The sequence below is a fragment of the Zalophus californianus genome, chromosome 10 (assembly GCF_009762305.2).
Source record: "Zalophus californianus isolate mZalCal1 chromosome 10, mZalCal1.pri.v2, whole genome shotgun sequence".
Classification (NCBI taxonomy): Eukaryota; Metazoa; Chordata; class Mammalia; order Carnivora; family Otariidae; genus Zalophus; species Zalophus californianus.
Window position 1 is genome coordinate 103,477,205 of NC_045604.1, and position 21,817 is coordinate 103,499,021.

The 21,817-nt window shown below is 40.1% G+C and overlaps 1 protein-coding gene across 8 annotated transcripts in view; it reads right to left on the reverse strand.

Annotated features, from left to right (window-relative positions):
- GTF2I (general transcription factor IIi) overlaps positions 1-21,817 on the reverse strand; it is a 101,248-nt gene that overhangs the window by 72,961 nt on the left and 6,470 nt on the right. For all 8 annotated transcript variants that reach the window (XM_027609913.2, XM_027609909.2, XM_027609911.2 and 5 more), the window contains exons 2-3: positions 3,331-3,434; positions 463-601 (exon numbers count right to left, since the gene is read on the reverse strand). In XM_027609913.2, coding sequence (XP_027465714.1) covers positions 463-601; positions 3,331-3,429 — 238 coding nt within the window. In that variant the 5' untranslated portion in view covers positions 3,430-3,434. The remainder of the gene's footprint in view (positions 1-462; positions 602-3,330; positions 3,435-21,817) is intronic.

The window sequence follows — 21,817 nt, forward strand, 5'->3', positions numbered from 1 at the left end:
TCCCAATCGGAGGACCACAAAATGCACTGAGAACTCTGACAAGCTGATTCTATGGAGGGAATCGGAGAGACTGGTTTAACTTTGCAGCGTGCTTACACAAATTTCGTGCACAGAGAAAGACTCGCGTTTAACACGCCAAATACCTATCAAGAAAATATCTAAATAAGAACCTTTAATCAATTTAAGATTTCTCTATCTCTTTTCTCAGGTGTGCCACTAATCCAAAGTAACGCCAACCAAGGAACACAGGATAAACATTTACCATTTTTCTTAAACTCTTCAGTATTTACCCTTATATATTATGTCAAGGACATTTTGAGCATTTTGAAATGTATCTCTAGACATTTTAGAAAGTCCTTTTAGTATAAATCTCATTCTGCTTTAGAAAATAAGACATTTGTTATCCATAAATATTTAGGCACAATATTTATGAAATACAAAAGATAGAAATACAACACTTACAGTATTTTACAAAATCTTTCTGAAAATCCTTTCTGGTGTTGACAAAAGCACGTCCTCTTTCAGTTCCAACGACAAACACATCTGTTTCATACACTGCGATGCAGGCCACTTCTGCCTTGGACTTGGCCAGTTCTTTGCACTAAAATACAAATAGCAAACCTTATATTACATACAGATGTCTTAAAGTACTATTTCTGCTGGATAAATTAAAAATTATCACTTCAACTGTCTTACTACACTTTCTGGAATCAGACAAAGTTCCTAGTTTCTGGCCTTAGATTAGCATATAAAAAGTCACCAATTTTTTTTAAAGATTTTATTTATTTATTTGACAGACAAAGAGACAGCAAGAGAAAAAAAAAAGCGAGAGAGGGAACACAAGCAGGGGGGAGGAGCAGGAGAGGGAGAAGCCGGCTTCCCACTGAGCAGGGAGCCTGATATGGGGCTAGATCCCAGGATCCTAGGATCATGACCTGAGCAGAAGGCAGATGCTTAACGACTGAGCCACCCAGGTGCCCAAGAGTCACCATTTTTTAAAGGTACCTCTCTTTCTATATGGTTTTCAACCCCAATTTTAAAAAGGAAAAAATAGAATTTATAAGAAAAAAGGCAAAAATCCCTTGTAATCTGTTATAGGTCAAATCCCAATGAAATAAGACTCAGATTTCCACCCAGGCTTACTAGAGAGTACTCTCAATATCAACACCTATGAGATGTGAGGGGCACAGGATTCGGCAGAGGGAGAGTTGATCGCTGGTGTAGCTGCCATCTGGGGAGCTCTGGAGCTGGGATCGCCCTCCCAAAGAAACGGGAGACCTGGGGCCAGGGAGCCTCGTACCCTCCCAGCAGCTGGAAGGATCAAGGCCACCAGTCCTAAAGGGAAGTCTGAAGCCACATCACAACATCCACTACATAACCCCACATCCAGAAGTATCTCTGTCTGAATACACCATGGGAATCATGTTGGGGTGAGCATTTTTTTTTTAATAAGTATGGCTTCTACTAAGTATATTCCCTTGAAATTAAAAATTCTCAAAAATCTTAACACTTACAGAACATTCCATTTTATTTTCTTTAGTACTAACATTACTGGCAATGTCCTTAAAATAACACTGAAATAATCTGGGGACAAAATATTTGTGTGTAGAGCATCAGAGATATGAAGCAAGTCAAAAAAACTTTTGACTCTGAAAGTAAATACTTTTAAGGTTCTCAAAACCTACTGCAAACTGCTTTCTAAGAAGATTCTATCAGTTCACACTCCCATCTGACCCTCTAGAAGATCTAAATCAAAATATTCTCACAAATGATATTGTGTAGCTTTTCCAGAAAAATTTTAAAAGGGTATCTTAGTATAATCAATAATCCACTCAGGGCACCTGGCTGGCTCAGTCGGTAGAGCATAACAACTCTTGATCTTGGGGTTGTTGAGTCTGAGGCCCACTTAAGGTGTAGAGATTACTTAAAAAAAATAATAAAATCTTTAAAAATAATAATAATCCACTGACTGGTTGGTATTAAAATTAAAGAGTATTGTATCTTAGCTATTTCTCTGTAAATTAAAATACCGTTTGCTTATTTTTCTACTATGTTAGTAGTATGTTTCCCTATTGATGCATAAAAATACCTCACTTATTTTAGGCATTAGAAAAGCTGTTTATGGAGTTAAATATATAATTATATATTTTTTTCTTCTTTTTTTTAATTTGTTCTGCCTCTCCCTCTGTCCCTACCCCTGCTCGTGCTCTCTGTCTCAAATAAACGGGAAATCTTTTAAAAAACAAAAACAAAAGGAAAACCAGAGCAGGGACTCCTGGGTGGCTCAGCATCTGTCTTCGGCTCACGTCATGATCCTGGGGTCCTGGGATTGAGCCCAGGGTGGGGCTCCCTGCTCAGCAGGGAGTCTGCTTAAGAGTCTGTCTCTCTCCTTCTGCCCCTCCCCTTGCTTGTGCTCTCTCAAATAAATAAAATCTTAAAAAAAAAAATAACAGTATATAGCCACTAACATTAAGGAAAGACTTTTTCAAAATTCTCAAATAGTACAAAGAAGGAAAAAAATGTCTTAATGGGGAAAGGTAATGAACCTGCAAACTGTCATACTGACACCTGTGAGGTTAAATACTATCTAATACTAGTCAACACTTAGGATGGGAAATACATAGTCCTCTCCTAGTTAGGATATATTTAATTTCAATGTGTCAGAAAATACTAAGTCTGATGCTTATAAACCTATGAGCTGAAATTCTAGGTTTCCCGCTATTGATCTATAAAAACATGATTAAGTAAATTGTTATTACTACCATCACAGTAATAAAAAAATACAGTAAAAGGATACTTAATAGTTTACTATAATTATGTATACAATACAGGTTTCTTAAAAATGAAGAGCTAACACACTAACATATTTAGTAAAATGTAGTGGGGTAAGAACAACTACGAACGCATAGCACAATAAAGAATATAAATAGTAAGTATGCTCTTATGGCCCAGAATTCTGCCAATGTTCTTTATACAGATACAATTAAACACTAGCGCCACACCAGAATATACAAACTCATTCTGAGTAACTTCATTTATGAGTAACAACACATAAATTCAAAGCTACTGCTTGCACAACAAGAAATTGCCTAAGATATTGGTAGGTAAACAATTGAAATTAAATGTAAAAAAGTAAACATTTAGGTAAGTTAAGAATATTCTGAAACATGGTAATAAAATGATTTGAAAGGCTTAAATCTGTAACTACTATTCAAGCAAAAAAAATCTTATAAAACCAAAACCATGTATGTTTACAAAAAAATCAATCTTACCCACAAACTCAATCCTATCCAACTATAAACATTTTCTAGAACTATAAAGGCATCTCACCATGGACTCAAGAGCAGACATAAGGAACGTCACCACCATCCTGCTCTCTGAGGACTCCTCGTCTTCAACAGGCAGGGTAGACATTGCTACTTGGGCCATGATCCCTAGGAAAGAAATAAGAAAGTGAGTGGCAGAAATTCACAAGGTCCTTCTAAACAGATGTTCAGAGCTGTGAGACTCCTCCACAGACTGCCTAATTTACAGTTTTCTTGCCTAAGAGAAAAAAAACTCAGAAGCTGAGTATTCAATTTGTCAGAAACTCCCATCCTCTAAGATAGAAAATCTATCCCCTAAATTTCCAACTAATTTCCATAAAATTAGGTCAACATAATCCCCGAAATAAATTCAGATGTCACCCACAACCAGTTAAAATTTCTCCCAAGTGAGGGACGCTTGGGTGGTTCAGTCAGTTAAGCATCTGCCTTCAGTTCAGGTCATGATCCCGGGGTCCTGGGATCGAGCCCCGTGTGCTTCTCCCCCAGCTCATACTCTGTCTCTCAAATAAATTAAAAAAAAAAAAAAAAAAAAAGTATCCCAAGTGAGAGTTAGAAGTGAAGCACTCCACCATCCAGTGATAGTTTATCACAGTTCAACTCAGGACATAGATACAAAGTTCCCTTCCTCCCAGGCACACGCAGAGTGGGTAAGGCAGACAGAGGCTGGGTGAAGAGAATTTCTTTGCTCTTTTTTTTTTAAGATTTTATTTATTTATTTGACAGAGAGAGAGACAGCGAGAGAGGGAACACAAGCAGGGGGAGCGGGAGAGGGAGAAGCGGGCTTCCCGCAGAGCAGGGAGCCCGATGCGGGGCTCGATCCCAGGACCCTGAGATCATGACCTGAGCCGAAGGCAGATGCTTAACGACTGAGCCACCCAGGAGAATTTCTTTACTCTTACTAAGAAGGAAATCGGTTGCAGGACAATAATATCTAACAATGCTTTATAATACAGCATTATTATTCTCTTTAGAAAACATTTTCTGATACTTGGGTATCAGCAAGGAGCCTCAGCTGAATCTCCAACACTATAAAAATGCAACACATAAACACTATTGGCAAGGATGTGAAGAAATCACAAGCAGGAACCCTTGTGCACTGCTCTTAGGAATGTAAAACGGTGCATACAGGATGGAAAACAATTTGGTAGTTCCCAAAAAAGTTAAACAGAATTACCATGACACAGCAATTCCACTTCTGGGTGTATACCCAAAACCAAAAGCAGCACTCAGATACGTCTATACTCATGTTCACAAAAGCATTATTCACAATAGCCAAGAGGTAGAAACAACCCAGATGTCCACTGTCAGCTGAATGGATGCACAAAATGGGAGACATATATACAATGGTATATATAATTCAGCCTTAAAGAGGAAAGAAGTTCTGAAACATGCTACAACATAAATGAACCTCGAAAAGATTATTCTAAGTGAAATAAGCCAGACACAGAAAAGACAAATATTATGATTCCACTCACATGAGATACCTACATTAACAGTCTAATTCATAGAGACAGAAAGTAGAATGGTAATCTCCAGGGATGAGGAGTGAGTAGTGGGGATTTATTGTTAATGTGCACAGAACTTTATTTGCATGATGAAAAGTTCTGGAACTAAATGATGGTGATGGCTGCAGAACAATATGAATGCACTTAATGCCAGAGAGCTGTACATTTAAAAATGGTTAAAATGGTAAATTTTGTTATGTATATCTTATAAAAATTTAAAATTGAGGGGCGCCTGGGTGGCTCAGTCATTAAGCATCTGCCTTCGGCTCAGGTCATGATCCCAGTGTCCTGGGATCGAGCCCCACGTCAGGGTCCCTGCTCAGTGGGAAGCCTGCTTCTCTCTCTCCCTCTCCCACTCCCCCTGCTTGTGTTCCCTCTCTCACTGTCTCTCTGTCAAAAAAATAAATAAAATCTTAAAAAAGAAAAATTGAAAATTGAAAAAAAGCAAAAATATACTGCATAAAGACACTCTAAGAAGCCAAAATCAAAAGCATATTTTAAAAATACTAATACTGGGGTGCCTGAGTGGCTCAGTCTGTTAAGCATCTGACTCTTGATTTCAGCTCAGGTCATGACCTCTGGGTAGTGAGATCAAGCCCCGTGGAGGACTCCGTGTTGGGCTTGGAGCCTGCTTAAGATTCCCTCTCCTCTCCCTCTGCCCCTCCCCCCCACCTCTCAACCCAGTTCCTGAGCTCTTTCTCAAAAAAACAAAACAAACAACCACTAATACTAAAAAGAACTTTTTCTAGAGGCACCTGGCTGGTTCAATCGGCAGAGTGTGTGACTCTTGATCTTGGGGTAGTGAGTTCAAGCCCCATGTTGAGCACTGAGCTTACTTTAAAAAAAAAAAAAATGTGACCTAGCTCCACCATTTGTTACCATGTGAGTTAACTACTAGGTTAGATTTGGGCATCAAGAAGTAACAAAGTGTACATACTTAGGAAATAACACTTTACAATGAAAAACAGTAACAAAAACAACTGATACTTATCCCTGAATCTGTGAACAAACAGAAGCAATTTTGTTTTCCAAAACAAGATCTCTGTCCTGAATAGAGATAGAATCAGGAAAAGCGGTATTAAGCAACAGATTGCTTAAAACACTGAAATTGCTTTCCCTAACAGCCTAGGTCCCATTCTTTTCTCCTGGAAAAGAGTTTAAGTAAATTTATATTAAAATGTGGCTCAGTCAAAATGAACTACAAAGGCATATTATTTTGCCATAACCATAACATTCACTTAGAATATACTGTCATTATTTCTGAAAGTTCATAGGGTTTCTTACTAATCTTACTTTTCTTTCAATTCTCCAGAAAGAGAAAAAGGACACATGAAAAGGGGGACATGTTCTCATTTTACAAATTTAATGTGTCAAAGGTTATAGCCACTCTTAGTGCCAGAACACAACACGGGGACAATTTTCTGCCTACTGCGATTTCTACTTCTCACCTTAAATTGCCGGAAATCCGCCATGAGGTCATTCACGCTCAATGAGTATTAAGAAATGGGAGACAGACATCACACTGACAGCCCTGGAGGGGTGCCACAGGCGATTAAAGGCCCTCTTTCATCACCAGAACTTCTCAGGAGACATGGGAGCACTTAACAATGGGAAGAACCTTGGAGGTGACCAGTCCAGTAGGGCTTGATGGGGAAGGATGCATTTTGTTTGGGGCTTTCTGCTCTCAAGAAAGTGTGCATTTGCATCACAACAGAAATTCTCTGCCCGTCCCAAGAGGCCATTTCCCTGGATAGTCTTGAGTCAAGACTCTTCAAGGAGCACTCTTTCTGCACTCCTCACCCGGTAACTACTGCCCTGTTGTTCTCTTTCCCAGGAAGGAACTACCATCACACAGTGATGCTGACGACACACCAGGGCCACACACCAGGTGAGGCTGTGTACAGAGCATGAGGCATGGCAGGCACTGGCAGACCATGTTGTGGGTCCCAAACCACGAAGCAGCTCTGTGACCTCCAGTGAGGAGAGACACTAAATCAACCACTTGCTTCAAAGTCCCCTTTCACCTCTGACCTTTTATAAGCCCCCTCATCTTATTTTTTTTTAAAGATTTTATTTGTCAGAGAGAGAGAGAGCAAGCACGAGCAGGAGGAAGGGAAAGGGGAGAAGCAGGCTCCCCGACGAGCAGGGAGCACGATGCAGGCACTCAATCCCAGGACCCTGGGATCATGACCTGAGCCAAAGGCAGAGGCTTCACCAACTGAGCCACCCAGGGGTCCCTTGAGCCCCCCTCATTTTAAATAGGAGTTGGGACAGCCTAAAAAAAAAAAAGAAGAAGAAGATCTATTCATTATACCCATCGTGCTTTATTATCTATTTCATAGTCACAACAACCCTATAAGGGAGAAAGAATAAAGAGCACAAAAGCGAAATACAAGTATATTCATGGAGCCTAGAAAAAAAAGAACTTCACAGGAGATAGTGTTCCCATAAAACGCTTGAGCAGAACCCATGTAGTTTTTTTCTGGTTTATTTTAAACAGGGTTTGTGCATGTGTGACTAGAAATGAACAACAAAAAAATCACCACTGAAAGTAACTAAAATGGGACAGTTAGCTCTCTACTCAAGAAATGCTAATAGGCATATTTCTATCTCTAAACTTCATTAGGGATATTCTTTGGAACAAAAAGGAAAATGAACAGGGCGCCAGGGTGGCTCAGTTGGTTAAGCAACTGCCTTCGGCTCAGGTGATGATCCTGGAGTCCCGGAGTGAGTCCTGCAACAGGCTCCCTGCTCAGCGGCAGGGAGTCTGCTTCTCCCTCTGACCCTCCCCCCTCTCATGTGCTCTCTCTCTCTCTCTCTCTCATTCTCTCTCTAATAAAATCTTCAAAAAAAAAAAAAAGGAAAATGAACAAAAGGATCATGTACTCCGTAAAACAGTAAATACAAAAAAAAAAAAAAGGACTGGATCCCTCTGAATCTTCTATATACAGAAAAGGAGGAAAAATTGACCAGAGACAATTCATAGACTAAACCTGTGTTAGACAAGAAAATGACTTCTGGTTCTGGAGTTGTAACAAAGTGCCTGCTCCCCCATGTATACCTAAAGGAGGCCTTATGAAGAGCTTACAAGAGAAAACGTGACCTCTTTATAAAGCAGTCATCAAAGGAAGAAGACCAATAGTCAAGGAACAACCCGGTGGATTATCCCTTTAGAGATGTACTATGGTAGCTAACAGCCCCATGTAACTATTTTAATTAAAATTTAAAATTATAGTACGACTAGCCACCTTTCAAGTGCTCAATATCCACGTGTAGCCAGTGGCTGCTATATTGAAGATCATGGAACACCTTCATCATCACGAGAACTATACTGCTGGGGCGCCCGGGTGGCTTAGTCGTTGGGCGTCCGCCTTCAGCTTGGGTCATGATCTCAGGGTCCTGGGACTGAGCCCTGCATCAGGCTCTCTGCTCAGCGGAGAGCCTGCTTCTCCCTCTCCCTCTGCTGCTCCCCCTGCTTGTACTCTCTCTTTGTCAAATAAATAAGTAAAATCTTTTTTTTTTAAGATTTTATTTATTTGACAGAGACACAGCCAGAGAGGGAACACAAGCAGGGGGAAAATTTTTTTTAAGATTTTTTTTAAGGGCGCCTGGGTGGCTCAGTTGGTTAAGCGACTGCCTTCGGCTCAGGTCATGATCCCGGAGTCCCGGGATCGAGTCCCACATCGGGCTCCCTGCTCGGCAGGGAGTCTGCTCCTCCCTCTGACCCTCTTCCCTCTCGTGCTATCTCTCATTCTCTCTCTCTCAAATAAATAAATAAAATCTTTAAAAAAAAAAAAAGATTTTTTTTAAGATTTTTTTAAGATTTTACTTATTTAGGGGCGCCTGGGTGGCTCAGTTGTTAATCGTCTGCCTTCAGCTCAGGTCATGATCCCAGGGTTCTGGGATCGAGCCCTGCGTCGGGCTCCCTGCTCTCCGGGAAGCCTGGTTTTTCCCTCTCCCACTCCCCCTGCTTGTGTTCCCTCTCTTGCTGTGTCTCTGTCAAATAAATAAATTAAATCTTTAAAAAAAAAAAGAAAGAAAAATTATTTAAAATGTGAGACCTTTGATTAAGGCAGGTTCCTCCAGGTGTCTGGGAACACTACCTCCCCAGGATCACCATAATCCAAGTTCAAAGCTTCAGGTTGCTTGCGCCACCCAGATGTTAACCCAGACCACAAATAGGGATGCAGGCTAGCTTATTTGTCAATCACCCTCATCCAATCTGGGGTCTCATCTTACTGGAAAAAAAAAAGTCTCAGCGCGCCTGGGTGGCTCAGTCGTTAAGCATCTGCCTTCGGCTCAGGTCATGATCCCAGGGTCCTGGGATCGAGCCCCACGCTGGGCTCCCTGCCCGCGGGGAAGCCTGCTTCTCCCTCTCCTACTCCCCCTGCTTGTGTTCCCTCTCTCGCTGTCATCTGAGTTCCCACTTTCTTTTTCCTATTGGCCTTTCTATATTTGCCCTTCCAAGTTCCCATCTCATCAACTTTTTGTTATTTATACCGGTTTTATTCTATAATTTTAGAACATTCTTATTAGTTCCACCCACTCTGGTAACCACATCTTATAATATTCTTTATTCTTAAGAACTTATGAATTTGCCAGAAGTATCTTAGACTGTAAGGTTACAAATTCCTACTTCCAACCACCCCAAGAAGGGAATTTTTACGTCTTAGTTATTCAGCGGAAAGGATGCACTGGCTCCACATAAAGCTAGATCCGGAAACATAAGACATGTCGTTAAGAGTTCTCTCTACTCCCATAGAGATTCTTCACTTCTCCTTGAGCAGATGGGTTTCTTCCCTAAGACAGAGAGGACGGCCACATGCATCTTTAAGTTTACCACACACCTATACCGTGACCCCAGAAGCAACAGATTCTCTTATCTTCCCACTACGATGTACACAAGAGTTCTGGGGGTTTGTGTCACGAGCCTGGTCTAATTACAGTGGCTAGTCAGAACAAAATTATCTGGGATTCACTGCGATTGGCAGTCTAGCTAGGACCACATGGAATAGGAAGGTAGGCAGTTATTCAGAAGGCAAAGCAGGGGGACGCCAGGCCAGCTAAATCCGTACGGCATGCAACTCTTGGTCTCAGGGCTGCGAGTTCAAGCCCCATGTTGGGCATGAAGCCTACTAAAAAGAAAGCAAAGCCAAGACCCCGGTATCAGGAGAAAAGGGATGAGAAAGCATAAACCTAACACACAAAAAATAGCAGCAACCTTAGTCTGCTGTATCTTCTTTCCTATTTTTTCAATTTCCTCAATTTGTCCATTCTGAATGTTTTCTGACTTCATCTTGTGTTTCCCTGATTTGATTTTCAATTCTCCTCTAGGACTTTCAAAGATGACCTTCATTGGACTGTTACTGTTTCATACATCTCTCACCCTGGCCAGCTACTGTTTAATGGATGTGATGCCTTTTTGATCTGTCTGAAACCAGACTCCAGCCATTCTTTACAATCTTATGTTTCTTGTTGGAGATCCATTTCAAGGATTAGGTTTATCAGAGTCCTTACTGTTTTGATCTGTTCCACCTCAAAATAAGCCAATAATTCCATACAAATTTTCATTTGACCATACTTCTTTTAGTTTATTGATCCTTGCTGTCAATGCTGAATAGCAAAATAACAAAAAATATTTTATAGTGAGTCAGAGACTTCATGAAGATTTTCACACATGCCATTATCATTCTAACAACAACAACAAAACACACAAAACAAAAAAACCCACTGAGGTCCTTAATATTTTTTATTATGGTGATCTCTAAAATATTACAAAATTAGGCACCTGGGTGGTTCAGTCAGTTAATCGTCTGCCTTCAGCTCAGGTCATGATCCCAGGGTCCTGGGATCAAGTTCCACATTGCGTTCCCTGCTCTGCAGGCCGTCTGCTTCTCCCACTGCCCCTCCCCCCACTCATTCTATCTCCCTCTCTCTCAAATAAGTAAATAAAATCTTTTTAAAAATAAATAAATAAAATAAAATATTACTAAATTTTCAGTACTTGTGCTTCAGATTTAAGCTTCAGATCAGACTGGTAAGTGGGGAAGGTACTATATTACATTGCTTTAATTACATTTTTACCCTATTTTTTTGTATTTATATTTTGTTAATTTCAACAAGCATCTTTCCATTTCACTCTTACAACATATAATCTTAGATCGGAGGGGGGGGAATCAAGATATTTTAGTGCAACCTCCTTGCTCCATTATGTTATAAATGAGAAGCCCAACCCGGAAAGATTAGCTGTCTTGCTATAGTCATAAAGACAGTTAATTTTATAACAAGCGGCTAGAATCCGTATCTCCAAATTCCAAATTACCTCTTTCATGTACAATAATAATCAAAGAAAAGCAGGTTAAACAGAGGAACCCAAGGTAAATAATTACACAGTGATTAAAACTGTAATACTAGGCAATCTTTATGAGGCAGTAAATTAACTGCCACCCACTGTAAACATACTGAAGCAAAAGGATAGTATCCTTTTTTTCCATAAAGCACAGATTACAATGGACATTGAGGAATACAGTCGACATTGAGGAACACTTTATAGTCAACATCAGTCACATTCTATGAAGAAAATAAAGGATTTGGTTCAAAGAAAAAAATACGAATGAGGGCGCCTGGGTGGCTCAGATGGTTAAGCGTCTGCCTTCGGCTCAGATCATGATCCCAGGGTCCTGGGATCGAGTCCCGCAGCAGGCTCCTGGGATCGAGTCCCGCAGCAGGCTCCCTGCTCAGCGGGGAGCCTGCTTCTCCCTCTGCCGCTCTCTCTCTCTCTCTCTCTCCATCTCTTATGAATAAATAAAAAAAATCTTTTTAAAAAAATGAATGAGTTACAGGCCAAGTGTTTACGTGAACACGTAATCTGTCACAGAACTCTGGTGACAGGCTCAATCAGGAGTCATATCTCCTCCTAAGAGCAAATAACAGCTCTCAGAGTTGAGTTTAAACAACAGTTTTACTTAGTAAAATTTTATTAAAATCCAAGACCCAGGACCCACTTATCAAACAGGAGGAACTGGATTTAAACTGATAGGGGTACCAGGCCTATTATTTTATTCTACTCTCCAAAACTTTGTTTTCACAATTTTGTACAAACTGCTAAGGTTATCTCCGTTATTTTTACTTATAGTAAGCAATTAAGATCTACCCTACATAGTTACTTAAGTATGGTAAAATAAACTTCAAGACTGCAAAAATCATTAACTTTTCCTAACTCAATGTTTTGTACAAGAGCCATAACCACTAAATCCCAGCCAGATACCTGGATCGATTAAAACTAAGAAAATATTCAACAGTACCTAAAATATCTTCCCACTAGGATACTGTCCATGGAAGACTACAGACAGTATTTAGGACAGATAACGGTATTCGATTCTATAATTATTCAACAGGTTTCAGAGGTAAAAACAAAGGAATATTTTTACCAGGACAACGTTTCATCCAAACTTGTTCAGTTATTGACCTCAACCCCCAAAAACGCAGTGGGAGGAATCTGGCTGGCTCACTAGGCAGAGCATGAAACTCTTAATCTTAGGGTCATGTGTTCGAGCCCCATGTTGCAGGTACAACCTACTTAAAAAAAATAAAATACATTTAAAAAATGCAGTGTGATTTTCCTGTATTATGGATGGTCTTTTTCTGGGCCAGTATTTAAGATCTCTTCCTCGGTTTTTTGGTGTCAGTTCCAGTTGTTCTCCATTCTATGAGATCTAGTCTCAGGTTATTATTTACATGTGAGGTAAAACTCAAATTTACCAACTCATTTTATTAAGAAATCCTAAAGTCAAGTTTTGACAAAATTAATGATGAAAGGCACCATCAGAGTCTAAAGATATAAACAGAAATATCTTCAGTGAAAAGTATAAAATAATTTCAAGTATCACTTAATTCTAAGGAAAATATAAAATGGCACCTCAGACTTTTAAATATAAATTGTAATTTATAAAAGAAATTTCCTCAGGGGCACCTGGGTGGCTCAGTCGTTAAGCGTCTGCCTTAGGCTCAGGTCATGATCCCAGGGTCCTGGGATCGAGCCCCGCATCGGGCTCCCTGCTCGGCGGAAAGCCTGCTTCTCCCTCTCCCACTCCGCCTGCTTGTGTTCCCTCTCTCGCTGTGTCTCTCTCTGTCAGATAAATAAAATCTTAAAAAAAAAAAAAGGAATTTCCTCAAAATGGTGAATACAAACAGAAAAGTTAAAATTCATCATCTAAGATGTTACACACTTTGTCATAACAGTGCCGAAAAAAAATGGAAAGGATCTAATAGTTCAATCAGCTGATTTATCCTAAACAAGATTCAGTTGCATTAAAATTAATTTAGGTCATCACATAATACTATATTCCAACACTCTTCTAGGCTGCCTAAATCTTTCTACCTCTAAAATTGATGGTATTTAATACCTTCATGTTGTACCTATAATTACTAAGTAGTAAAAGCTAAATAATCTGTTTCTCAGGAGAGGAAACATTCATCCCTAAAATGTCAGTGTACACTTACTATAATGAGTTCGGATTGCAAACACAGAATTTGTGTCTTAAATTTCTTTCAACATGTTACCATTTGTTCTAATTATGTCTACTTAGTAGCTTCTACAGAAGACATTCGCTGACCCTATTAATTTGTCTTCTGAAGGATACCAAAGAAATTAACTTGTGTTTATTACCAAAGCGGGGCATTTGCCTGACACATTTTACAAAGCAGAACTTTAACATAAGAACACCTTATAACTTGGAAAAACAAGGTAAACTGCTCAAGATTACAGAATTATTAAGTACAATCTAATCGAGATCTGACTGTTCTTAATTCTCCATGTTCTTTCAAACCACACCATCTACTGTAAAATTTATTTTTTAAAAGATTTTATTTATTTATTTATTTTCAAAGATTTTATTTATTTGACAGAGAGATACACAGCGAGAGAGAGGGAACACAAGCAGGGGGAGAGGAAGAGGGAGAAGCAGGCTTCCAACCAAGCAGGGAGCCCAACACAGGGCTCCATCCCAGGACGCTGGGATCATGACCTGAGCCGAAGGCAGACGCTTAATGACTGAGCCACCCAGGCGCCCCTGTAAAATTTAATCTGATTTTTAATGTTTCCCAAATTCCACTATTCACAATATTTAAATTCCAGAAAAACATTTAGTTTTCAGAGACTTAGACAAAAACTATGATGGGATTTTTAGGTCCATGCGCTAAACTTCATGCTAAAAAATAAAAATCCCCAGCCTCAAGAGAAGAAAAAATCCTTAATTCTAAAAAAGAGTTTCATTATCCACGAAGTATTGCCATACAAAATACTTATTAACAAAGTAAAGCGTGGCACACACCAAGTGATCAAAGTTAACACTAGTCAGGGACAAACAGACCTCACGTCCCACCCAACAGAATGTACTGAGAACACTGATATTCCTGCCTAAATACATCAGACAAATCCAAGTTGAGGGACATTCTGTAAAATGACTACATCTTCAAAAAGGTCAAGGGCACCGAATTCAAAGGCTAAGGAACTGTTCTAAAGTGAGGTGTATGTATGTAAAGTGAGGGAGAAGACAACTGGGTGAAAATGTGATCCTGGATTATATAGACCCTTTTGCTATAAAGTGACATCTGGCGGGGCATGGGTGGCTCAGTTGGTTAAGAGGCTGCCTTCAGTTCAGGTCATGATCCTAGGGTCCTGGGATCGAGCCCCACGTCGGGCTCCCTGCTCAGTGGGGAGTCTGCTTCTCCCTCTCCTCTCTCTCCCTTTGGAATCCCTTCTCATGCTCTCTCTCTCAAATAAATAAAATCTTAAAAAAAAAAAAAGTGACACCTGGCAAAACCTGAATGGGGTTTTTAGGTGAAGGGTATATGGGAAATTTTGTTTGCTGTTCTTGTAACTATTTTGTCAGTTTAAGAGCGTCCCAAATAATTTTTAAAGCACTAAGTACATATGTGCTAATAAGCTAATCAAAATTTTTCTACTTTTGCCTTATCTCATGGGTGTTTAAGTCCGGCTGCTTTTGCTGTCAAAGGTAGGCAGAATGTTAGAATCAGGAGAAAGGCAAAGGACGTTAAATAGTAAATTACTGATTACAATTTGTCTCCATTAGCTAAATAAAATCGGGAACGGGCTATTTTTCTTTCTTTTTGCATTTGAAGGAGGGAATGACTAGAAACTCATGAAGGTAAAAAAGCCCAGAAGTAAAGGCACACACACTACACTTAACTTAAAAGGTTATCAAACTTCTCTACAGACTGCACACAACTGGTAAACTGGAGGCTTTTAATTTGGACAGTATTTGCTATTGACTGTGTGTGTCTGTACACTAGACTGGAGGGGGGAATCCTGTCACCCCAGCACCAACACAGTGCCTGGCATTCCCAACACATGTAATGAATTCAACAATGAATCCTAAGCTCCTGGCTGATGTTTTCCCCTCAATACTAAACTTAGTCACAACGAAGGCTATCAAATAGTACATCACTGGCTAAAATGCCTAAGTTAGAAAGTGTAATCAATAATTTGATCCCAGGGGCGCCTGGGTGGCTCAGTCATTAAGCATCTGCCTTCAGCTCGGGTCATGATCCCAGGGTCCTGGGATCGAGACCCGCATCCGGCTCCCTGCTCGGCGGGAAGCCTGCTTCTCCCTCTCCCTCTCCCCCTACTTGTGTTCCCTCTCTCGCTGTCTCTCTCCCTGTCAAATAAATAAAATCTTTAAAAAATAAAAATAAAAATAAATAATTTGATCCCAGGTAAGTTCACATGATTTTCAACCCTGTAGCTATCCTGTTTGGTAACAGTTAAGTAAAATTACTAGTTTATCATTAATATCATTACCTATACTTTAAACATTAATATCAGAACTGGAAATTAGTATAATGTGGTAATTAAGAGCATGGGCTCTGAATCCGACTGCTTAGGTTGATGGCACCTGCCGACCTTGGAACACAGGATGGCTGTGAAGATTAATAAGTGCCCTAATGCAAGCAGTGCTTAGAACAGTAAATGCTTTTATAAAAAGCACCCAAAAAATGTTACTAATTACTGGTATTCTTGCCCAGCTCTTAAGGCATCCCAAGATTTGACACATCCTCCAACAGAGAGCTTGTTTTTTTTTTTAAGATTTTATTTGTTTACTGGAAGCAATCTCATTCTTAATCTCCTAAAGCACTTCTCTTTTGATTGCTGTGATTCAGTGACCCCCTTACACTTGGCTTTCTATGATGTGTGCATTTGCCTCACCTCTTTGACAATATTTTAATCACTTCTGTATCTCCCTAGCTTCTCAATAAATATTTTAATGAATAAAAAAAAAAAAGATTTGTTTAAGTAATCTCTACACCCAACGTGAGGCTTCATTTACAACCCCAAGATCTAAGAGTCGCACACTCCATGGACTAAGCCGGCCAGGCACCCTGAGCTTGCTAATTTTAAATTAACAATATGCAATCACGGGTCTGGTTTAATATTAGTCCTCCTAATGGATCAAATCTGTCCCTGTGGCGTCCTCCTTCTACAAAAAAGCCCTTTCAATGCATAGTGCTCCTTCACGTGCTCATCTCTAAACTAAGCATCCCTAGTCTGTCCTGTGCTTTCCTTGTAATATCCTTTACCTTTATTACACCATCCTCAAAGAATTCCAATTTCTCCAGGCAAGGTCCCAGAAGTGAACTCAACATCTCGGATAAGATCAGTTCACCAGGGCGCCTGGGTGGCTCAGTTGGTTAGGTGACTGCCTTCGGCTCAGGTCATGATCCTGGAGTCCCGGGATCAAGTCCCACATCCGGCTCCCGGCTCAGCAGGGAGTCAGCTTCTCCCTCTGACCCTCTTCCCTCTCGTGCTCTCTCTCTCTCATTCTCTTTCTCAAATAAATAAATAAATAAATAAATAAATAAGATCAGTTCACCAGACACTACACTTGGACCTATAACTCCCAGAATTCCCGTATTCCTCGCCTATTATCACAGAGGAATATTTTAATTCATGTTGCTAAGAGTTTAACTCCACAGGCTTAATAGGTATTTTCCAAAGGGAAGAAAATCAGGTTAGTGCTTCATTCAGAGGTTCCATTTCACAAACATTTCAAAACAGAATATAAAGCATCACAATTTATATTAATATAGTAACATATATTTAACATACATACTTCAGCAAACAAGAGAAACAGAGCCAAAGAGCACATTTTAGTTTAACTTTCATTAATTTTAGAAATTCTATGTAATGGCAAATGCTTAGAAATAAAACTAGAAATCCCTAAGATGAACCTTTGCTCAAGATGGATTTTTTAGTCAAGGCTTTTAAGTTTCGATAGTTGGCTTTGCTTACATTTAAGATGCTTAATTCTTCATTTCTATCTACTGCAATAAAGCTGGTAATCATGCCAGTAAACCCCAAGCGATCTCTCAAGAAACGAAATACATTTGAAAGGTTAAGATTTGAAATGATCTCTAACAGGGCGCCTGGGTGGCTCAGTTGGTTGGGCGACTGCCTTCGGCTCAGGTCATGATCCTGGAGTCCCGGGATCGAGTCCTGGCATCGGGCTCCCCGCTCAGCAGGGAGTCTGCTTCTCCCTCTGACCCTCCCCCCTCTCATGTGCGTTCTCTCAAATAAATAAATAAAATCTTAAAAAAAAAGGAAAGAAAGAAAAAAGAAATGATCTGTAACAGTTTTATTTATCCTTAAAACTTAACACCTTTCTCCACCATATTTTGAAAAACATACTGAGATACCTAACAAAAATAGCTAAATTTTATGTGAAAGGAAGAATTACAAAATAATAAAACGAAGCCAGGGAAAGAGGATCTGCCCAACTGATGGGTCACAACTTCAGTCCTGAGCCTCACAAGTAGCCAAAGCAATGTCCTTGAAAAACAAACCAATCAATCGATCAATCAATAACCCGTATCAGCTATTCAGGAAGATCGGCAACTTTTCTTGGCACTACAGTTCAAGAGAAAATGTTTGCAAGTGTATAACTTATCCTTTTAAATTGGTAGTCCAGATCTTGCTCTACCAATACACCAAGAATGTATCCCTTTGACCTTATTACAAATTTTAAAATTATTTAGGACTGGGAAAGCTGGATCACGTGTTCTTTGTCAGAGAGAGACAAAGCGAGAGAGGGAACACAAACAGTGGGAGTAGGAGAGGGAGAAGCAGGCTTCCTGTGGAGCAGGGAGTCCGATGTGGGGCTCGATCCCAGGCCCCTGGGATCATGACCTGAGCTGAAGGCAGACACTTAATGACTGTGCCACCCAGGCACCCCTGGATCACTCGTTCTTTTTCTAACTTTGTACGAATAGGAACAGGAAATGAAAATCAAGTAACTACGATCTACAAAGTCCCATCTTTATTTTTTCTTAATGCACTGTTCACAGATGGCAGGCAACAGAGCAAAGCTATTATGAACGCCAATTTTGGAATGAGACCAAAGTTCTGAATTCAAGTTCTATCTCCAGTACTAGACATGACTGACCTTGGGATTCTTGAACCCCAAACTTCCTACTCTGGAAAATGACAATAATATGTGCACTTACCTCACAAAGTTATCAGAATGTAAGTTAAGTACCTGCTGGAGTTTCACACAAGCATTCACGAAATTAACCATTTAAAAATTTAAATTTCATTAAAATAGTTACTTTTAAAACACATATGTATCTATTTATTTACATATAAACTCTCCAAATCCAAGTCTGATAAAATGAAAATTTCCCAACTAGTTGCTTTAATTACCACTAAATAAAATAACCTACCGTCTGATGGGGCAGGAAAACTAATGAGAAAAGTGTCAAAATAAATCACTGCTTTTTTCCCCATTTATTTTCCCCAACTTTATTGAGGTAATAATTGACATCTAACATTGTGTACGTTTAAGGTATACAATAATCACTGCTTTGAAATGTTTTTAAAGCTTGCATGTGGGGGTGCCTGGATGGCTCAGTCAACTAAGGATCTGACCTCGGCTCAGGTCAAGTTCTCAGGGTCCTCGGATCAAGCCCTGCGTCAGGCTCCCTGCTCGGCGGGGAGTTTGCTTGTCTCCCTCTCCCTCTGAGCACGAGCTTGCACATGCGCACTCCCCCTCTTTCTCAAATAAATATTAAAAAAAAAAGTATGCATGTATTTACATCAAATGTGGTCCTCAAAAATTGTTTTAAATTTAACTTTTAAAAAAGTCACCTTACTCCAAATATCTAAAACAAAGAAACTAGAATGAATACACACACTCAACTTAACAGTCTTTATCATGAAGCTCTCAACAATATAATCTGCCCAGACCAGTATCTTCCAAGAAACAGATTGTGTCCTGAGGCTTCGCAGAAGAGCTAACACACCCAGGCGGCCCTCAATATGTTGGGTAAGTGAGTAAGTACTGCTCCAAAAACAGTAAGGGATCCCTTCTCCAAAGCCTAAAACATAGAAGGTTAAGAGTGAATAGCTCAGCCACTCATTTTGCTAGTATAAGGAAACTGTTCTGGGGCACCTGGGTGGCTCAGTCAGTTGAGCGCCTGCCTTTGGCTCAAGTCGTAATCTCAGGGTCCTGGGATAGAGTCAGGCTCTCTGCTCAGATGGGAGTTTGCTTCTCCCTCCCTCTGCCTCTCCCCCGTCTCGCGCTTACACTCTTTCTCTCAAATAAATAAATCTTTTTTTTTTTTAAAGATTTTATTTCTTTATTCATGAGAGACAGAGAGAGAGAGGGAGGCAAAGAAAGAAGCCGGCTCCCCACAGATCAGGGAGACCGATGCAGGGCTCGATCCCAGGCCCCTGGGAACATAACCCGAGCCGAAGACAGACGCTTAACCAACTGAGCCACCCAGGCGCCCTCAAATAAATCAATCTTAAAAAAAAAAAAAAAAGGCTGGGTTCTTAAATACCATTGTTAAAAAAAAAAATGTTTTTCCTACAGATAAAGGCTATAAATAAAGGGAAAAATTATGAAATAAATAGACTCAAAAAGTGAATATCTAGTTAAGTGACTACCCCACTGTTTTACAACACACCCTAGAAAAACTATTCTAAAAGCTTTACAGAAGCAATTGACATGATAAAAATCATTTTTTAAAGTGGGCTCCACACTCAGCAGAGCCTGAACTCACTAGCCTGAGGTCCAAGACTTGAGCCGAGATCAAGAAATGGACACCCGACCAATTGAGCCACCCAGGTCCCAGAAAATAATTTTTAACTTACTGTAAAAAATACTAAGCTAAGGACTATGCATGCAAATGGAATCCAAACTCACACAGCTATCCTCAAAAGGATGAGACCCATACAATCAGCAATCTTCACAGACTCTAACCAGGGCTCACTTTAACCAAATACCTAAATTGGATCGAACTCTTCACTCCTCTCTGCTTCTACAATTATACTATAATATAATCAACACAGTAGTTTCAAAAAATTATTTCTTTGGCCACTCTATAAAAAAACAAAAATCCAAAAACCACTATTTTTTTTTCTAAAGACTTTACTTATTTGACAGAGACAGAGAGAGCAAGAGCAGGAACACAAGCAGGGCGAGTGGGAGAAGGAGAAGCAGGCTCCCCGCTGAGCAGGGACCCCGACGTGGGGCTCGATCCCAGGACCCTGGGAATTATGACCTGAGCCGAAGGCAGAAGCTTAACAACTGAGCCACACAGGCGCCCCGTCCTTCCTTTTTAAATTCTTAATAGTGGTTTTTGGGGGGCGCTCAGTTGTTAAGCATCTGCCTTCAGCTCAGGTCATAATTCCCAGGGTCCTGGGATCGAGCCCCACGTCAGGCTCCCTGCTCAGCGGGGAGCCCGCTTCTCCAGCTCCCTCTACCCCTCTGCCCCGCTCGTGCTCTCTCTTGCTCACACTCTATCAAATAAATAAATAAAATCTTAAAAAATAAAATAAATAAAAAGGAAGGATATTCTGACACATCCTGTAACATGGATGAACCTTGAAGACACTATGCTAAGTGAAGCAAACCAGTCAGGGAAGGACAAATACTGTACTTAGGAGGTCCCTGAAATCATCAAAATTACAGGCAGAAAGTAGAACAGTTGAGTGCAAGGGGCTGGGGTAAGGGGAAACCTGGACTGTTGTTTAATGGGCAGTTTCAGGTTAGGAAGATAAAATCCCAGGGATGCCTGGGTGGCTCAGTCGGTTGAGCGACCGACTTTTGGTTTTGACTCAAGTCATGATCTCAGGGTTGTGGGATGGAGTCCTGCATCGGGCTCCACGCTCAGCGGGGAGTCTGCTTGTCCCTCTCCCTCTACTCTTCCCCCTGCTCTCTCTCTCTCTCAAATAAATAAAAGCTTAAAAAAAAAAAAAGTCCTGTGAGATGTGATGGTTCCAACAACATATGTGACTGTACCTAACGCCCCTGAACTATGCACTTAAAAATGGTTAAAATGGGCGCCTGGCTTCCTCAGTCGGTAGAGCATTCGACTCTTGATCTCAGGGTCGGTCATGAGTTCGAGCCCCATGTTGGGCATGGAGCCCACTAAAAAAAAAAAAAGTTTTAAAAAATGGTTAAAATGATTACTGATATGATTTCTTTGTAGTATATTATAAATATTATGTAGCTATCATAATAATTAACAATACACTAAAAATAAACTATGAATGAAAAATGGTCAAGTTCTGTGGTATGTATATTTTACAACTTTTTTTTAATCACTATGCGGAACCACTTGAAAGAAAGAGGTGTTCATGGTGGAAATGGCAGAAACAAATTTATTCTTTACAAAGGGGACAAATGCATTTTACGTGGGTTTTCTACACTATTGGGAGATTTGTTCAGATCTATCCAAATTCTTCTGCTCCAAAAAAAAGCACTGAAAAGAAAAACAATGATCCAGCAATTCCACTCCTGAGCATATACACAAAAGATTTGAAAACAGGCTTCAAAACACACTGGTGAACCAATGTCCACACTGCATGTCCATACAGCCAAAGGGCAGAAGCAATCTAAATGTCCATCAACAGATAAAAGAACAAATAAGCTGCTGTACACTATATAATGGAACATTATTCAGCCA